General features: G+C 51.2%; 1 protein-coding gene across 1 annotated transcript; it reads left to right on the top strand.

Annotated features, from left to right (window-relative positions):
- Nucleotides 1-523: 523 nt before the first annotated feature.
- Nucleotides 524-17,723, top strand: MEX3A (mex-3 RNA binding family member A). Its single transcript, XM_070730264.1, has 3 exons — nt 524-826; nt 861-1,071; nt 16,615-17,723. The coding sequence occupies exons 1-3, from the start codon at nt 524-526 to the stop codon at nt 17,721-17,723; spliced, it is 1,623 nt and encodes a 540-aa protein (XP_070586365.1).
- The last annotated feature ends 2,044 nt before the right edge of the window (nt 17,724-19,767 follow it).

Raw genomic sequence — 19,767 nt, 5'->3', positions numbered from 1 at the left:
GGAAGGAAAGAAAGAAAGAAAGAAAGAGAGAAAAGGCGGACGCGCGCCGGGGAGCTTTGTGCGGCTGGCCGGATCCACGTCGGGCAGGAAGATCAGGTTTCCGCGCAGGCACCGGCCGAGGAAGAGGAGGAGGAGGAGGCGAGAGCCGAGCCGCCCGCGGCGAGAGGAGCGGGGCGCTGGGGCTGGGCCAGCCGGGGTGGGCGGGGGTCTGGGGCTCTCCCCTCCCGGCCGTCTTTGTGCCTCTGCCCCCTCCTCCTCCCTCCCTCCCGCCCCCCTCCTCCTCCTCCTCCTCGGCTCTTTGTTCCCCTCCTCCTCCTCCTCCTCCTCCTCCTCCTCCTCCTCCTCCTCCTCCTCAGCCCCCCTCCCGCCCAGCCCCCCAGCGGCAGCAGGAGCGTCGTCGGGAAGAGCAGCGGCCGCCCGAGCGAGGGAGCGAGCGAGCGCCTAGCGGGGCAGCCCCATCCTCGCCATCCCGCCGCCGCCGCCGCGCCCCCCCACCCCCCTCTCCCCGCCGCCTTTGTTCGCCATGCCGAGCCTGGTAGTGTCAGGGATAATGGAGAGGAACGGGGGCTTCGGGGACCTGGGCTGCTTCCCGGGGAGCGGCAAGGACAGGGCGCTGCTGGAGGACGACCGGGCGCTGCAACTCGCCCTCGACCAGCTCTGCCTCCTCGGCTTGGGGGAGCCCACCGCATCCAACGCCGCCAACGCCGCCGCGCCCACCGCCTCGGCCTCGGGGGGCGTCGGGCCGTCGGAGGAGAGCGGCCCCCCGGCCCAGGCCCCGCCGCAGCAGCAGCCGCCGCCTCCCCCGCCCCCCGCCGCCCCCGCCGCCGCCTCCCCCGCCCGCCCCGACGGCCCCGGCCCAGCCGCCCCCCGCCGCCCCCAAGGCCTCCTCCGGGGCCGCCCTCCCGCCGCCCCCGCCGCCCCCGCCGCCCCCGCCCGGCGCCCCCGAGGCCGGCAAGCTCTGCGTGCTCTACAAGGAGGCCGACCAGCTGCGCCTCAAGAGCAGCTCCAACACCACCGAGTGCGTCCCGGTGCCCAGCTCCGAGCACGTGGCCGAGATCGTCGGCAGGCAAGGTGAGAGACCGGACGGCGCGGGACGGGACGCGGAGGGAGGCCGGGAGGGAAGCGGTCATTGTCTCCGCCGCCGCCGCCAGCGCTCGCTTCGCCCGGCCCTGCCACACCCCCCTCGGCCGCTCGCTCGCTCGGTTCCTTTGTCCCCCGACGGGCGCCGCTTTCCCTCCCGCGCGCTCCCGCCGTCCTGCCTTTGTGCCCGGGCTGCGCTTGTTGTCCTCCCGGCCCGGCCTTTCGCGCCCACCGACGGGCTCCCCCGGGCCCGCCCGCTCCCTTTGTCCCCCCACCCCCGACAGCCGCTGCCTTTGTCCCCGGGCTGCACTTGTCCAAGCCGGCCCGAGCCTCCCCGACGCGGCCACCGACGGGCTCCCTCGGGCGCTTGGCCGGGGCTCCCCTCCCAAACTTGACCGCCTCTCTCCCCCCCCCCCCCCCGCCAGCGGGGTCCCCCGGGGAGACACCCCCTCCCCCTTTCTCCCCGTCCGGGAAAGTTGCAGCCTTCTTTGTCTGTGAGCGCTCGGAAACCCGCCGGTTACTTTTCAGGGTGTGCGGACCCCCCACCTCAGCGCCCCTCTTCTTATCCTGACCCCCCCCCCCCCGCCATGAAGGGTGTGGAGCCGGCGCGGGGGTGAGGCGGGTTCAGGACAAGAAGGGGGCCCGGGCGACGGCGGAGAAAAGCCCCTCTTTTGTTGCGAGCGAAAGGGGGGTGTGGTTCTTCCCCGACTCTCGCGCGCGGCGGCGGCGGCGGAGTCTGGTAGTAGCGGCGGAGGGAAAGAAGCGAGCGCTGGACCCGGGAGTCGGACTTGGGGACCGGCAGGGCCTTTTTTGCGTCGCCGTTCTTGGCGGGGGGTGGGGGGTCGCTCCGTTCCAGTGGGCTCCCCGCTCGCCTTTGTCACCGGTGGAGAGCAACCTGAGACGGGGAAGGGGGGGGGGGGACCCGGGCTGCCCCGCCCTCCAGAAAAGAGGGGGAAGCTCCTTTCTTTAAAGCGGGGTGGGGGTGGGGTGGGGGGGTTAATGTCTGTGATAAAGGAACATCACCCCCCCCCCAAAAAAAAAGAAATTCGAGGCTATAGGAAATAGGTTGCAGCTCCATATATTGATCTGCGCCAGGAAGGAGGGGGGGGTGAATGAGGGGGAAGGGCAGAAGTGGGAAGCTCGGGGGGGGTCGTCCTGGGGGTCTTTTGTGGGGTGGGAAAGTTGGGAAGGCCGGACCGAGTGTGTGGCGTCCAGGGGCTCCCCAGTTAGAACAATGGAACCAGCGGTGGTGGTGGTGGTGGGTTGAGGCTTTGAGGCCCCCACCAGCTGTGCTCCTGCTGCAGAGAGAAGACCCCCCCCCTTAAATCCAGGATCACCTTTCTGAGGCCTCCCAGCAAACCTGGTTATAGGAAAAAAGGGGGGGCGCATTAAAAAGACCTGCCTGTGCCCCCAAAACCACTTAGAGTTCATTCGTCTGCTCTGAGAAAGAAAGAGAGAAGAGAGAAGGAAGGAAGGAAGGAGAGAGGGAGACAGAGAGAAAGAAAGAAAGAAGAGAGAAGGAAGGAAGGAAGGAGAGAGGGAGACAGAGAGAAAGAAAGAAAGAAAGAGAGAAGAGAGAAGGAAGGAAGGAAGGAGAGAGGGAGACAGAGAGAAAGAAAGAAAGAAAGAGAGAAGAGAGAAGGAAGGAAGGAAGGAGAGAGGGAGACAGAGAGAAAGAAAGAAGAGAGAAGGAAGGAAGGAAGGAGAGAGGGAGACAGAGAGAAAGAAAGAAAGAAAGAGAGAAGAGAGAAGGAAGGAAGGAGAGAGGGAGACAGAGAGAAAGAAAGAAAGAAAGAAGAGAGAAGGAAGGAAGGAAGGAGAGAGGGAGACAGAGAGAAAGAAAGAAAGAAAGAGAGAAGAGAGAAGGAAGGAAGGAGAGAGGGAGACAGAAAGAAAGAAAGAAGAAGGAAGGAAGGAAGGAAGCAAGGAGAGAGGGAGACAGAGAGAAAGAAAGAAAGAAAGAAGAGAGAAGGAAGGAAGGAGAGAGGGAGACAGAGAGAAAGAAAGAAAGAAAGAAAGAAAGAAAGAAGAGAGAAGGAAGGAAGGAGAGAGGGAGACAGACAGAAAGAAAGAAAGTGAGAGAGAGATAAGTGAGGGAGGGTTGGAGGAAAAAAGGAAGGGAGGAAGGAAGGAAGGAGAGAGGGAGACAGACAGAAAGAAAGAAAGTGAGAGAGAGATAAGTGAGGGAGGGTTGGAGGAAAAAAGGAAGGAAGGAAGGAAGGAAGGAGAGAGGGCGAGAGAGAGAAAGAAAGTGAGTCAGAGAGAGAGAGAAGTGAGGGAGGGTTGGAGGAAAAAAGGAAGGAAGGAAAAAGAGAGGGAGACAGAGAGAGAAAGAAAGTGAGAGAGAGATAAGTGAGGGAGGGTTGGAGGAAAAAAGGAAGGAAGGAGAGAGGGAGACAGAGAGAAAGAAAGAAAGTGAAAGAGAGACAAGTGAGGGAGGGTTGGAGGAAAAAAGGAAGGGAGGAAGGAAGGAAGGAGAGAGGGAGACAGAGAGAAAGAAAGAAAGTGAGAGAGAGACAAGTGAGGGAGGGTTGGAGGAAAAAAGGAAGGAAGGAAGGAAGGAAAAAGAGAGGGAGACAGAGAGAAAGAAAGTGAGTCAGAGAGAGAGAAGTGAGGGAGGGTTGGAGGAAAAAAGGAAGGAAGGAAGGAGAGAGGGCGAGAGAGAGAAAGAAAGTGAGTCAGAGAGAGAGAGAAGTGAGGGAGGGTTGGAGGAAAAAAGGAAGGAAGGGGAGAGGGAGAGAGAGAAAGAAAGGAAGGAAGCAGAGAAAGAGAGAGAAAGAAAGAAAGAAAGAAAGAAAGAAAGAAAGAAAGAAAAGGTACATTCTTGGGGGGGGTGCCTCCCCCTCCCCTTGTGTTCCCCCATCCAGGCCGCCCACCCCCACCCCCAATCCCCCTCCGTCCAAGCCCTCCACCAACGCCGCGGTGCAGGGAAGAGGTGCATTGCAGGGGAAGCCGCTCCGCTCTTTGTTTCAGAGACCCGGTGGTTCTTCTTGCGAGGGGCTGCAGAGGGGTCGTCCGTCCCCCCATCCCCCCCCCCTTGTGTTCTTTCCGCCTTGGAAGCCCCCTCCGAGAGGGGGAATGGTGTGTGCAGAAGCTCCTTTTTTTCACAGGCCGGGCTCCCTGCTGGCCCTGGGGTGTGTGTGTGTGTGTGTGTGCGCTCTGGGTGATGTGACCCACACGGAACAGGCAGGAAAGGAGGGGTTCTTGAGGGGGGGTCCCACCGTTTGTAATTCGGCTGCATTCTTTGTGCGACCACCGTGTCTTTGTCGCTTTCTGTTTTCCATGGAACTAGGGGATTGCACGAGCCCCCCCCCCAAACCAGAGAAGGCCTAGCGTCTCCTGGGCTCCGTGGGGGCTTCTCTGCCCCATTGTTCCCAGAGGGGGCTTTGGGGCAAATGCCTCCCTCTCTTGGCTTCCGCCTGGGCCCCACTTTTTTTACCTGGCTTGAGTTTCGGGGCGGGGGGGGGGCAGGAGGAAACGGTCCCCCCTTGGTGGCCTTTGCCAAGAAACACACCGAGAAGATGCAAAAACTATGGTGGTTTAAAGCCAGTGAACAAGAAATTGCTCTCTCTGTCTCTGTCTCTGTCTGTCTCTCTGTTTCTCTCTCTCTCTCGCTCGCTCACTGTTTCTCTGTCTCTCTCTGACTCTGTCTCTGTCTCTCTCTCTCTCTTGCTGTCTCTCTTTCTCTCTCTGTCTCTCTCTCTCTCTGTGTCTCTGACTCTCTGTCTGTCTCTGTCTCTCTGTCTCTCTCTCTCTTGCTGTCTCTGTCTCTCTCTGTCTCTGACTCTCTCTGTCTCTGTCTCTCTGTGTCTCTGTCTCTGTCTCTCTCTCTGTCTCTCTCTCTCACTCGCTGTCTCTCTCTCTCTCTTGCTCGCTATCTCTCTGTCTCTCTCTTTCTCTGTCTTTGACTCTCTCTCTCTCTCTCTGTCTCTCTCTCTGTCTCTCTCTCTCTGTTTCTGTTTGTCTCTCTCTCTCGCTGTCTCTCTCTCTCTCACTCGCTGTCTCTCTCTGTCTCTCTCTCTCACTCACTATCTCTCTCTCTCTGTCTCTGTCTCTGACTCTCTCTCTCTGTCTGTCTCTGTCTTTCTGTCTCTCTCTCACTGTCTCTATCTCTCTCTGTCTCTGACTCTCTCTCTGTCTCTGACTCTCTCTCTGTCTCTGACTCTCTCTCTGTCTCTGTCTCTCTGTCTCTCTCTCTTTGTCTCTGTCTGTCTCTCTCTCACACTCGCTGTCTCTCTCTGTCTCTCTCTCACTCGCTGTCTCTGTCTCTCTGTCTCTCTCTCTGTGTTTGTCTCTCTCTCTGTGTGTCTCTCTCTCTGTGTCTGTCTTTCTCTCTCTGTCTCTTTCTGTCTCTCTCTCTCTCTCTCTCTCGCTGTCTCTCTGTCTCTCTGTATCTCTGTGTGTGTGTCTCTCTCTCTGTCTGTCTCTCTCTCTCTGCATCTCTCTCTCTCTCTGTGTCTCTGTCTCTCTGTCTCTGTCTCTTTGTCTCTGTCTGTCTCTCTCTCACACTCGCTGTCTCTCTCTGTCTCTCTCTGTCTCTCTCTGTCTCTCTTTCACTCGCTGTCTCTGTCTTTCTGTCTCTCTCTGTGTGTGTGTGTCTCTCTCTCTCTCTGTCTGTCTCTCTCTCTGTGTGTGTCTCTCTCTCTCTGTCTCTCTGTATCTCTGTGTGTGTGTGTGTGTGTGTGTCTCTCTCTCTGTGTCTCTCTCTCTGTCTGTCTGTCTCTCTCTCTGCGTCTCTCTCTCTCTGTGTGTCTCTGTCTCTCTGAGAAGTGACATTTGGTTCTGCCTGCCCTTTTTCCATACATGGCTGTAAATAGATGTGTCTCCCCCTCACCCACCCGTGTGATTCATGGGGGTGGGGTGGGGGCTTCCACTCCTGGGGAACCAAGTCCTATTTCCCAGTTGGCTTTCTCCACATTGGGAGACAGGGAGGGGTGGGTGGGGACGGGTCTTCGCTCGAGCGAAAGAAAGAAAGAAAGAAAGAAAGAATGAAGGAAGGAAAGGAGGAAGGAAGAAAGAAAGAATAAAAGAAGGAAGGAAGGAAAGAAAGAAAGAATGAAAGAAAGAAAGAAAGAAATAGAATGAAGGAAGGAAAGGAGGAAGAAAGAAAGAAAGAAAGAAAAAAGAAGGAAGGAAAGGAGGAAGAAAGAAAGAAAGAATAAAAGAAGGAAGGAAAGAAAGAAAGAAAGAATGAAAGAATGAAAGAAAGAAATAGAATGAAGGAAGGAAAGGAGGAAGAAAGAAAGAAAGAAAGAAAAAAAGAAGGAAGGAAAGGAGGAAGGAAGAAAGAAAGAATAAAAGAAGGAAGGAAGGAAGGAAAGAAAGAATGAAAGAATGAAATAGAATGAAGGAAGGAAAGGAGGAAGAAAGAAAGAAAAAAAGAAAAAAGAAGGAAGGAAAGGAGGAAGGAAGAAAGAAAGAATAAAAGAAGGAAGGAAGGAAAGAAAGAATGAAAGAATGAAAGAATGAAAGAATGAAAGAATGAAAGAAAGAAAGAAAGAAATAGAATGAAGGAAGGAAAGGAGGAAGAAAGAAAGAAAGAATAAAAGAAGGAAAGAAAGAAAGAAAGAAAGAAAGAAAGAAAGAAAGGAAGAAAGGAAGGGAAGCTATAGGCTTGCTGACAAAATCACTAATTGTGAAAGGAGGGCCAATCGCCTTCTTTGGGGATGGGGGGTTTCCCCCTCCCCCTCCTCCTCCAGGAAGGCAAAGGGGGTGTAACCAGGTGTGCGGTGTGGCCTGGGCAGGAAAGGACCCATTCAAGGCTCCCTGGTGGAGGGGGGCCATTCTCTCTCCTCCCCCCACTCCCCCCTGATCCGCTGGAGGAACAAAAGGGAGGCCTCCCAGCCCCAACAGCCCCCCAAAGTGGACTTCAGCTTCTGAAAAAACAGCGGGGAAACACCTGCCGTTTTTTCCTCCTACAGCTGGATTTTACGCGGAGAAGGGTGGAAAAGCAGGTTCAGTTGACGGAGGGGGGGGGAGGCAGCCCGAGAAACCCCCCCCCCAAATTTCCTTGAGCGGAGTTGAAAAAGCCACGGTTGGAGAGGGGGACGTAATCTGGGCGCTTTTTCCCGCTGCGGTGGTCGAAGGACGGCTTTGTGTTTGAAGCGCCAAAGGGTCCCTGCCCAGCTCTCCCGTTCTCCCCCCCCCCTTATTATTTAATTATTAATCTACTTTGCTCCATCCTGACGTCTCGCCGACAGGGCAGGAAATTTGCTACCAGAAGAAGGAGAAGGAGAAGGAGGAGGGAGAAATAAAAGAAAGCGAGAAAGAGAGGGATTGAACAGCCAATGGAGACCTACAACGTTTCAACCTTGGTTCCGCAGAGCCAATGGCTTGAGTTCAGGATATGGCATGGGGGGCTGGGGGAGGATTTTTTGCGCCGATCCCAGGGGACCTGGGTTCAAGTCCCCTCTCTCTCACCCTGGGGCAAATGGGAGGGGGGAGTCCTGGAGGGAAAGAGGGGACGGTACCTTCCAGCTGGACGGAGCCCTCGCACACAGCAGTCTTTGGGCTAAGCCGGTCACGTGCCCTTTTGTTAACCCGCATTCAGGGTTTGTGCGTGCGGCATCTGGTCAGAGGGGCAGCTGGACGCTTGGCGCTTGACAATGCCCCCCCCCCTCCCGCCCCCTACGGGAACAGGGCCCAGGCTCAGCCGGGAAATCTGGGAATTTGCATAATCTTTCCCTTCCCAGGAAAAGCAAAATTGGGTTGGGGGGAGAAAAGAGGGGGGCACCAGGCCTTTTGATGAGGGGCTGCAGTGGGGGCCATCTGGCTGGGAAACCCCTCCCCCCCTTGGCCGGCCCTGTCTCCAGAGGGGACCAATGAGTGGGTGGCAACCCTCCACCACACCCCCTTCTCTTTGGGATGGGGAGCATGGGGGACCTTCTGGGGGGGGCAACTTGGATTTCCGAAACCTTCTCCCAGCTCCCCTTGGGTGCCCTTGGGTTGAACCCAGAGGAGACCCCTTTGAGAGACGGGCACCGTGCCCCCAACTGGACGAGGAGCCTTTCATGAACAGGACAATCAACCACCCTGGGACCACAGAGGCGTCCACACCCAGCTTCTGTCCAGCAGGCTGGAGTTGAGGGGCCTCACCTGACGGGCAGGGTCCTCTGTGCTGCAGTGGGGGTGGGGGAGTATAATGGAGGTGAAGATGGGAGAATGGAGAGGAAGGTGAGGGAGAAGATGGAGATCAAGATGGATGGAGAGGAGGATGGGGGGAATGGGGATAAAAGTGAAGATGAGACGGTGGAGGTAGAGTTGATGGAGACAAAAGGAGATAATGGAGGTGAAGATGAAGATGGGGATAGAGGTGAAGATGAGAGAATGGAGATGAAGGTGACAGAGGAGATGGAGATCATGATGGAGAGGAGGATGGAGGGAAATGGGGATAGAAATGAAGATGTGATAGTGGAGGTGGAGTTGATGGAGAGATGGAGATGAAGATGAGGATGGGGAGAGGTGAAGATGAGAGAATGGTGAGGAAGGTGAGGGAGAAGATGGAGATCAAGATGGATGGAGAGGAGGATGGAGTGGAATGGGGATAGAAATGAAGATGTGATAGTGGAGGTGGAGTTGATGGAGAGATGGAGATGGAGATGAAGATGAGGATGGGGAGAGGTGAAGATGAGAGAATGGTGAGGAAGGTGAGGGAGAAGATGGAGATCAAGATGGATGGAGAGGAGGATGGAGGGGGATGGGGATAGAAATGAAGATGTGATAGTGGAGGTGGAGTTAATGGAGAGATGGAGATGAAGATGAGGATGGGGATATAGGTGAAGATGAGAGAATGGAGATAAAGGTGACAGAGAAGATGGAGATCAAGATGGAGATGGAGAGGAGAGTGGAGGCTAAGGGGGATAGAAATGAAGATGAGATGGTGGAGGTGGAATATTGGTGGAGAGATGGAGACAAAAGGAGATGATGGAGATGGATGAAGGAGATGGAGATGGAGTGGGCAGGTCCACCCATTGTCCTGCAGGGCTGCAGGTTAACACACAAGATTCTTTGTCAGCCAGGCTATTAAGGTGACAATGCTGTTCATGTGGAGACGGTTTTCTCATGCAGATATAAAATTAAATCTCAGGCCAATTCTGAGAAACATGGGTGGCCTTGGCCTCCTCGCTTTCCTTTCATCTCAGGTGGATCTTGGATCCCCTCACAGGCCTTCAACAAAGGCTGAATTTTGCCCCAGGGAAACCCACCCACTCACCTTTATCTTCTCCCGCCCAGATCCACCTGGTGCTCCTGAGCACTATTAAGGGTCTGCGTAGGACAGGGGGCGACCAAACAGGAGGGTCTCTTAGAGCTCTTTTCCTGAAGTTAAGGGGCTGAATTCGAACCAGCACCCCCCCCCCGGGCATTGGTCATTGCTGACCGAATAGATGAGGTCATCTCAGTGATTACAAAATGGAAGTGGTGAGTCAGATCGTCCCGGACCTCTACATTCGGACGATGACTTTATGCGTGAGATCAGAACCTTCCTCAACCTTGGCAACTCCAAGGTGGGTGGACTTCATCTCCCAGAATCCCTTCTGCCTCTCTGGCCTTTCCACCAAGGGCTCCAAGTGATTTATGACCAATGTTCACACATACCCTTGCGGCCTCCTCATGGTGTACCTAGAGGTATCGCAAGCAGGAAGAGGGAGATTGTGACCCCGCTGTATGGAGCGCTGGTGAGACTGACAACGAGTCAGTCGAGGTGACTGGGGCCCGTCCTTGTCCACCTGTCTGGGAAGAGCTTGATCTGGTGACACCTGACGAAGTGGACAAGGCCGTTGGAGCTGTGAGTTCCGCCACCTGTTTGCTGGATCCGTGTCCCTCCTGGCTGGTCTCGGCCAGCAGGGAGGTGACACGGAGCTGGGTCCAGGAGATTGTCAATGCTTCTCTGGGGAGGATCCCTACAAGGAGGCACTTGTGCTCCCCCTCCTCAAGAAGCCTTGGATCGAGGAGGATCTGAGGGAGTTAGTGATTCCCCCCCCCCAGGGTAATGGACGGATAGATGGAATTGTCCTTGGGAGGCAAGACCCACAGCCACTCCGTCTTATCAGGGTTGAGTTTGAGCCTGTTGACACCCATCCAGGCCCCAACAGCCTCCAGGCACCGGCACGTCACTTCCACTGCTTCGTTGACTGGACATGGGGTGGAGATGTACAGCTGGGTATCATCAGCGTACTGATGACACCTCACCCCATGTCCCTGGATGATCTCACCCAGCGGTTTCATGTAGAGGTGAAGGACACAATTCTTGGTCGACCCAGACGTGTCCTCAGAATTATCTCAAAAGAGTCCCGTTCTACAGTCTGGAATGAGAAGAAGACTTCCCACCTCCATTTTGCCAGTGTTTTGTTTCTGCCGCATGAATCCCAGCGGCCGGTCAGATCCCATAGAGTCGGCCTTCTCTAGGTCCCATCAACTAGACCAGTGTTTTTGAACCAGTGCGCCGCGGCACACTAGTGTGCCGTGAGACATGGTCGGGTGTGCCGCGAAGCTCAGAGAGAGAAAGAACAAAAGAGAGAGAAAGAAAGAGAGAGAGAGAGAAAGAAAGAGCAAGAGGGAGAGAAAGCAAGCAAGCAAGAGAGAAAGAAAACAAGAGAGAGAGAAAGAGAAAGAAAGAGCAAGAGAGAGAGAAAGAACAATAGAGACAGAAAGAAAGAGAGAAAGAAAGCAAGAGAGAGAGAAAGGAGAGAGAGAGAAAGAAAGAGAGGGAGGGAAGGTGGGAGAGAGAAAGACATAGAGGGAGGTAGGGAGGGAGAAAGAGCAAAAAAGGAAAGAAGGAAGAGAGAAAGAAAGAGGGATGGAGAGATAGAGAAAAAAGAGGGAGGGAGAGAAAGAGGGAGGGAGAGAGAAATAGAGTGAAAGGGAGGAAGAGAGAGAGAAAGAGGAATTTTTTGTCCAAACTTTATTTAGCTGCACCGCCCCCCCTCAATGTGCCCCATGGTTTTGTAAATTTAAAAAATGTGCCACGGCTCAAAAAAGGTTGAAAATCACTGAACTAGACAATGCTGCTTGTTGGGGCCGAGAGGAACGGCCTTCTCTGTGGCGGCCCGGGCCCTCTGAAATCATCTCTCCCCCCCCCCCCGGAAATTCGTGCTATCCCAACCCTCCTCGCCTTCGGCAGGAGTCTTAAGACTCACTTATATCACCAGGCCTGGCGCCATGTAGACTCTAGCCCCCCCTGACCAATAAATGTGATGCGTGGTGTGATGGGATTGTCTGATTGAGTAATACGTTGGGGTTTTAGTTGTGCTTTTTTAATGTGTGAGATTTGTCCTGTATGCTTTGTTTTTTTTAAAAAAAAATATTTATTCTCTTTTGGAGAAGGGCGGCATACAAATATCTAATAAACAAATAAATTTTAAAAAGGTTGCGTTTAACATTGCAATTGTCACACACACACACACCCCTGGCACAAAGGCACTATTTTCTGCACAGCGATCAGAGAAAGAATATCAAGGATCAATCCAATCTGATCTGCGAATGATAATCCAATCTGCGCCCGACGGGTGATGAAATACGAAATCCAACATAGTGATCTCGTTTGCTGCGTTATATTGAAATAATAATAATAATAATAATAATAATAATAATAATAATAATAATAATAATAATAACAACAGAAGCGCCTGACTGGGGATGAAATACGAAATCCAGCATAGTGATCTCGTTTGCTGCGTTATATTGAAATAATAATAATAATAATAATAATAATAATAATAATAATAGCAAATAATAATAGCAAATAATAATAGCAAATAATAATAGCAAATAATAATAATAATTATTATTATTATTATTATTTGCTATTATTATTATTGCTCGTCGTTGCAAAATTGAGCTGCAACGACTCTGGCATAAGCCAGTGAAAGTGGTCCCAGTGGTCCTTGGCACGCTGGGCGCAGTGCCAAAGGATCTCAGCGAACATTTGAAAACCATCGGAATTGACACAATCTCCATCTGTCAATCGCAAAAGGCCGCTTGACTGGGATCGGCAACCATAATTCGCCGCTACATCACGCAGCCCTAGGTGCTTGGGAAGCGCCCGACTGGGGATGAAATACGAAATCCAACATAGTGATCTCGTTCGCTGTGTTGTATTGACATAATAATAATAATAATAATAATAATAATAATAATAATAATAATAATAATAATAATGCAGTCCTAGGTGCTTGGGAAGCGCCCTACTGGGGATGAAATACGAAATCCAACATAGTGATCTCGTTCGCTGTGTTGTACTGACGTAATAATAATAATAATAATAATAATAATAATAATAATAATAATAGTAATAATAATAATTTATTAGATTTGTATGCCCGCCCCTCTCCGAGGACTCGGAGCAGCTCACAACAAGCAATACACATACAAATCCAATATTTAAAAACAATTTTTTAAAAAACCCTTATAAAATACAATCATACAGTCCAGACAAACCATACGTAAAACGAAACAGCTAAGGGTATATTAATTTCCCCATGCCTGGCGACATAGGTGGGTTTTCAGGAGTTTACGAAATACAAGGAGGGTGGGGGCAGTCCTAATCTCCAGGAGGAGTTGATTCCAGAGGGCCGGGGCCACCACAGAGAAGGCTCTTGCCCTGGGTCCCAGCAGACGGCATTGTTTCGTCGACGGGACCCAGAGAAGACCCACTCTGTGGGACCTAACTGGTCGCTGGAATTCATGCGGCAGAAGGCGGTCCCGGAGATATTCTGGTCCGGTGCCATGAAGGGCTTTATAGGTCATAACTAACACTGTGAATTGTGACCAGAAACTGACCGGCAACCAATGCAGACTGCGGAGTGTTGGTGTGACATGGGCGTATTTGGGGAAGCCCATGATTGCTATCGCAGCTGCATTCTGCACGATCTGAAGTTTCCGAACACTCTTCAAAGGTCGCCCCATGTAGAGAGCGTTGCAGTAGTCTAGGTGCTCTAGGTGTTGGGAGTTCACACATTTTAAAGTTGCTGAGGTTGGGAAATTCTGAGCTAGATCACAATGAGTTTAATAATAATAATAATAATAATAATAATAATAATAATAATAATAATAATAAATAATTTATTAGACTTGTATGCTGCCCCTCTCCGAAGACTCGGGGCGGCTCATGGCAGCAATGAAGGAAGGAAGGAAAGAGGTTGGTTGAGGCACGCAGGGTTCCCTGGGGTCCCGTTTGTTGGGGGTCCGGGGAAAGGGAGGGTCTTGCCTTCTCTTTCTGCTCAAGATCCCCCTGGACAATTGGGGGGCCACTGTGGGACACAGAAGGCTGGACTCCATGGGCTTTGGCCTGATTCAGCATAGCTCTTCTTAAGTCCTTATCTCTCTTCCTTCCTTCCTTCCTTCCTTCCTTCCTTCCTTCCTTCCTTCCTTCCTTGCCTTCTCCTTCTGCTCAAGATCCCCGGTCCGCCTGATGCTCCTCCCACCCTCCTCTTAGGGACCCGCCTCCAGGCACCGGTTCCCCACCCACCCAATGGCTCCTCTTCTCACTGGGTCTCTCCCCCCCTGCGTCTCCCTCCACCGATGACATTTGTTCTTGCTTAAACTTCTGGCTTGACTTAGATTCCCTCCCTCTGCTGCCTGCATGGGCTCCCCCTTCCTTTGTCTCCGCAGTGTGACCCCTTTGCTGCCGGAGCGCTGTTAGGACCCTCCTCTCCCAGATAGGGGAGGGGGGGAGAGGCCTTTGCAGAACCAGCGAGCCGGGAAAGGCAGCGTCCCCCAGAGGGATTTGGTCTCAAAAATGTTCCCCAGATGCTGGCAAATTGCAAAGGCCCCGTTGAAGAAGGAGGGCTGGACCCATGCACGAAGCCCCTCTCCCCGTAATAAAGCAGCCGCCTTTTCTCCCACGTCTGTTTTGGGATGTAAAATAGTAAAACCTGGCTCTGTTAAGAAGTGCTATTGCTAACATGTTGTAAGCTGCCCTGAGTGTAAGGAGAAGGGCGGCATAAATATAAATAAATAAATTAAAAATAAATAAAAATAAAAATAAAAATAAAATAAAATAAAATAAAATAAAATAAAATAAAATATAAAAAATAAAATATATAAAAAAAAATAAAAAAATAAAAAGAATAAGAATAAGAATAAAAATAAAAATATGAATGAATGAATGAATGAATGAATGAATGAATGACTAAGTAAATAAATTCCTGGAGGCGTCTGTAATATGGCAAAGGATCTAGCTTTACTAGATAAGCGATCAAAGCAATGGAAACTGCAGTTTAATGTTTCCAAATGTCACATAATGCACTTGGGGGAAAGGAATCCTCCATCTGAGTCTTGCATTGTCAGTTCTGTGTTAGCCAAAACTTCAGGAGAGAAGGATTTAGGGTGAGTGATTTCTGACAGTCTGTAATATGGCAAAGGATCTAGCTTTACTAGATAAGCAGTCAAAGCAATGGAAACTGCAGTTGAATGTTTCCAAATGTCAAATAATGCACTTGGGGGAAAGGAATCCTGAATCTGAGTATTGCATTGGCAGTTCTGTGTTAGCAAAAACTTCAGAAGAGAAGGATTGAGGGGTTGTGATTTCTGACAGTCTGTAATATGGCAAAGGATTTAGCTTTACTAGATTAAGTGGTCAAAGCAATGGAAACTGCAGTTCAATGTTTCCAAATGTCAAATAATGCACTTGGGGGAAAGGAATCCTCCATCTGAGTCTTGCATTGGCAGTTCTGTGTTAGCCAAAACTTCAGAAGAGAAGGATTTAGGGTGAGTGATTTCTGACAGTCTGTAATATGGCAAAGGATCTAGCTTTACTAGATAAGCGGTCAAAGCAATGGAAACTGCAGTTTAATGTTTCCAAATGTCAAATAATGCACTTGGGGGAAAGGAATCCTCCATCTGAGTCTTGCATTGGCAGTTCTGTGTTAGCCAAAACTTCAGGAGAGAAGGATTGAGGGGTTTTGCACAAATCTGTCCTCCAGACATGTTTCCAACAGTCCCTCCTGTGGCTTCCCATGAAGACTGCTTGGAAGCGGCAACTGCTCCGAAATAATTGTGCTCTGACCATTGTGTTGCCATCAAAAGCTTCCCGGAGCAATTCAAGTTACTGATTATGACCTTCATGGGCAGGAGGCCTCTTTCCCCCAGGGTCTCGTTGGTCTCCCCTGGTGTCTCCTCAGCCTGGGCACAATTGGCACAGCCCTGCCCTCTTCCCTTGGGCCAGTGTTTGTCCACCCAAGCAACTTTAAGAGGGATTTAGGAGGAATTATGGGAGTTGAAGTCCAGCTGTCTTAAAACTGCTGGGGTTGAGGGACACGGCCTTAGGCCAGGGGCCTCCAACCTTGGCCACTTTTAAGATTTGTGGGCCTCAACTCCCAGAAGTCCACAAGTTGACAAGGTTGGAGACCCCTGCCTTAGGCAATGTCTGCTGGCGGACCAAGGAAGGAGGCCTTCTTTGCGTCAGCCCCAGCCCTCCGAAAGGCCTCCCCTACAAGGAACTTTTGGCCCCTGTCTTAGTCCCCCCAAAGCCTTCACAAGGGATGCTTGAGTCTTTTTCAAGAATGTTTGTCATCCAGACATTTGGATTTTTTTCTTTTAATTAAAAAATATTTTTTATCGAAATTTAAACTACATAAGATACAAACAGATATTAAGACATAGAAACCTAGAAACATAGAAGACTGACAGCAGAAAAAGACCTCCTGGTCCATCTCGTCTGCCCTTATACTATTTCCTGTATTTTATCTTAGGATGGATCTATGTTTATCCCAGGCATGGAAGTTTGTTCCAAGCATCTACAACTCTTTCAGTGAAATAATATTTTCCCATGTTAGAAACATAGAAGACTGACGGCAGAAAAAGACCTCCTGGTCCATCTCTTCTGCCCTTGTACTATTTTCTGTATTTTATTTTAGGATGGATCTGTGTTTATCCCAGGCAGGTTTAAATTCAGATACTGTGGATTTACCAACCACGTCTGCTGGAAGTTTGTTCCAAGCATCTACTCCTCTTGCAGTCAAATCATATTTGCACATCTACAAACACATCTACAAAATGAACAAAGAAAAAAAGAAAAAAGTTTTAAAATTTAGATATTTCAGTCCATTAAACACACTCTTTTCGTTTTGTTACGGCAATTGCAGTCAGTATTAAAAAAAAATTGTTCTGTTTATTAATTTATATATACACATCCGTTGTATTTTTGCCGCCTTATTTTCATCAGTGTTACAATATTTCAACTAATTCAAAATCCTCTATTTCAACGAATTACTATTTTAATACTCTTATTTTTCTTACCTTTATAACTAATAAATTATTATACTGTAGATTTACTGGGAGTTGAGGTCCACATCTCATAGAAGAGCCATCTTGGCCTACTCCTGCCCTAGGGGGGAATAGCATCCAGTCTGAACTCGAGCATATCCTCTGTGTGTGTGTGTAATATTAGAAAGGGGGAGGAGGAGCCGCCGCCCCCCCATTTAGCCCCCTTCTGTACGATTTTTCCTCGGTGGCCCAAGTGCCTCCTGCATCCTCCCGATCTGGTTCCATCTAACGAAGTCTCCTTTCTCCTCTGTTCCTTCTCTCCTTCCAAAGGTTGCAAAATCAAAGCCCTGAGAGCCAAGACCAACACTTACATCAAGACTCCGGTCCGCGGCGAAGAGCCCGTCTTCATGGTGACTGGGCGGCGGGAGGACGTTGCCATGGCCAGGAGGGAAATCATTTCGGCCGCTGAGCACTTCTCCATGATCCGTGCTTCCCGCAACAAGGCCGGGCCCGCCTTCGGCAGCGCCCCCACCTTGCCCGGCCAAGTCACCATCCGGGTCCGGGTCCCCTACCGCGTGGTGGGCTTAGTGGTGGGCCCCAAAGGAGCCACCATCAAGCGGATCCAGCAGCAGACCAACACCTACATCATCACGCCCAGCCGCGACCGAGACCCCGTCTTTGAGATCACGGGGGCCCCCGGCAACGTGGAGCGAGCCCGGGAGGAGATCGAAACCCACATCGCTGTGCGGACAGGCAAAATCCTAGAATACAACAACGAGAACGACTTCCTGTCCAGCAGTCCCGACTCAGGCATGGAAAACCGCTACTCGGAGGCCTGGCGGGTCCACACTCCAGCCCCGGGTTGCAAACCCCTCTCTACCTTCCGCCAGAACAGCCTCGGGTGCATCGGCGACTGCTCCCTGGACCCTGCCTACGAGACGCCCCGGCTGAACGACCAAAACGATTTCAATTACAGTTACCTCTTCCCTAACTACGGGGTCAACAAGCAAGATCTCTACTACGGGGTCCCCGAGTCGGGAGCCCCTCTGTGGGCCGGCCAGGAAAACACCAACCCAGTTTCCGTCCTTTTCTCCAAACAGCGCTCGGGCAATGCCGGCACCCTCCACCCCAACTCGCACCGCTCCCCGTCCTCCTCCTCCTCCATCCAAGAGCCTCCTCTCTCCGGGCTTCCCAGGAGGTCTCAGGGGGAGCCCCTGCAAGGGTTCTCCAAACTGGGTGCTTCCGCGACCAGCCGGACGTCCCTCTCGAGCAGCCGGGAGTGCATGGTGTGCTTCGAAAGCGAGGTCACGGCGGCCCTGGTGCCCTGCGGCCACAACCTCTTCTGCATGGAGTGCGCCGTGCGGATCTGCGAGCGGACCGACCCCGAGTGCCCGGTCTGCCACGCAGCAGCCACTCAGGCCATTAGGATATTTTCTTAAAAACCAGCAGCAGCCGCGGAGAACCCTGACGAGCAGGAAGACGATCGCGCGAGAGACAAAGACGGACGGAAGGACATCTGAAGCGGGAACAAACGCAGGAGAGAGAGACGGACATTTGATTTAAAGAGGAAAGAGACTTATTTTAGGAGTTATTTTTAAAGAAAATAATGATAGTGGCGATGATGACGATGATGAAGAAGATGACAGATAAACGATTTAACTGGAGAACCTATAAATACTTGGGCAGGAGATTTGATAACGCAGCGGTTGGCGGTGCTGATTTTTTTGCAAGATGGCTTGGGGAGGGATGGAGGGCAGGCTGACCGTCCGGTGGATCCGTGGCACCTCCGAGACCCTTCTTCCTTGGGGGCCGCCGCCCCTCTTCTCCCCAACAACTCAGCTCTGGCGGTGGTGGTCACAACATGACCACGTGGACGGAAGGTCTTTGGAAGGAACTCAAATCAGAAGGACGGGAGAAACAAATAAACGATAGAATGAGAAGGTGATCAAACGAGGGTACAACGGCATTACCTCAACATAGAAAAAGAAAAAAAAAAGAAGCAGCTAAAGACCTTTATATTCTGTTTCCTGTATTTTGCTTTTCCTAGGAATTTAATGAAAATGAATAATATTCGGGCCAGGGAAATGAGGAAAGGGGTCGGAAGAAACCCTGGCTGGGACCCTCCTTTTTGTCTTCTGAGCCACCGCAAAGGGTTTTTTGAACATTGATTTTTCGGGGGGGGGTTTCCTATTCAAGCAGGGATTCATCTAATAAAAATCAGGAGTCACTAACAGGGTATTTCCACACACAAAAAAAGAACAAAAATCCCGCACGCCAATCAACCCGTCCAAATTTCGGGCGAGGGTTGATCCCGGTCAGCGTGTGCTTCGTGATGCAATTTCAAAGACACATCCATGCAGAAGAGAAGTATTCTCCCCCCTCTCCTTTTTTCTCCCCCCTCATTTGATTTTAACAACAGTTTCACCTGAAAAACCTAAGAAAACAATCACGCAATACCGACAACAAAGCCCCATTTTCATCCACAACCCAACACAATGCAAAAAACAAAACAAAAAACCAACCCACAACACACCAGTAAACTATTCAAACTAACATGTTCCTATATAATTTTGTTATCTAACTGGACCAAAACTTTTGTTACTCAAAATCAAGTTTAAAAAAAAAAGATTTTAAAAAAAGAAAGAGTATTTCCTTACGGACCAAAACCTCTTTTCACTCTCCTCATCTGGAATCTTCCTGAGGTTATCTAGTTTTATATATTCTATTTTTTTCAGAATGGAGCTGACATGTGCTCAAAAATATTTTAAAAACAGGTGGGGGGAAAGAGAGAGAGAGAGAGAGAAAAAACCCACCCCTAATTTTGAATGGCCTTGCAGAACATCCTTCATCATTTCGAGATATCCGATCGCTGCTTTTTTTTTTTTTGCCATTCCTGACCCTCGGGTCCGACTGTGAACTCCCATCCAAGCCATGTCACCTGGATAGATTCATTCACCTTGCTTACCTGGATGCCAAACTGCAAAGGGGCGGAACAAACACACCGACGTGTGTCACATATTTCTTTATCAATCGCCATTTCTTTGATTTAAACGTTTCGGGACTCCTTGGCAGAAGGAAACTTTGCAAGATGGTTGGAGAAGAAGACAAAAGGTTCTGGGTTTGGGGTTTGTGTGTTTCACAGACGGCGTTCATTTTATCCCGGGGGGGGTTCTTCTTTTTTTCTCGGTCCCAAATACCACTCTCCGACCTCTGTTGGTGCCAGGCCCACCGTGGCGTAGCTGACCCTCCCCTCGCCTTGGGAAGAAGCCCAGAGCTATGCATGTCCCCCACACTTCCTCCCTTGGCTGCAGGAGAGGCCCCACTGGACCCCCCCACCGGACAAAGCCTGCCCCCCCATGGGTCCGGCACCGGAGATCCCGACATCCGCCCCGATTTCTCACGATGCCAAATCCCATCTCAAGCCATGCTTTCTCGGGCCAGAGGATGTCCGCGGCCCTGACTTGGGGTGACCCTGGCCAACCT

This window comes from Erythrolamprus reginae (assembly GCF_031021105.1).
Source record: "Erythrolamprus reginae isolate rEryReg1 chromosome 13 unlocalized genomic scaffold, rEryReg1.hap1 SUPER_13_unloc_5, whole genome shotgun sequence".
Lineage (NCBI taxonomy): Eukaryota > Metazoa > Chordata > Lepidosauria > Squamata > Dipsadidae > Erythrolamprus > Erythrolamprus reginae.
The sequence above is the reverse complement of the archived record's forward strand: the minus strand, read 5'-3'. Positions and strand labels throughout refer to the sequence as shown.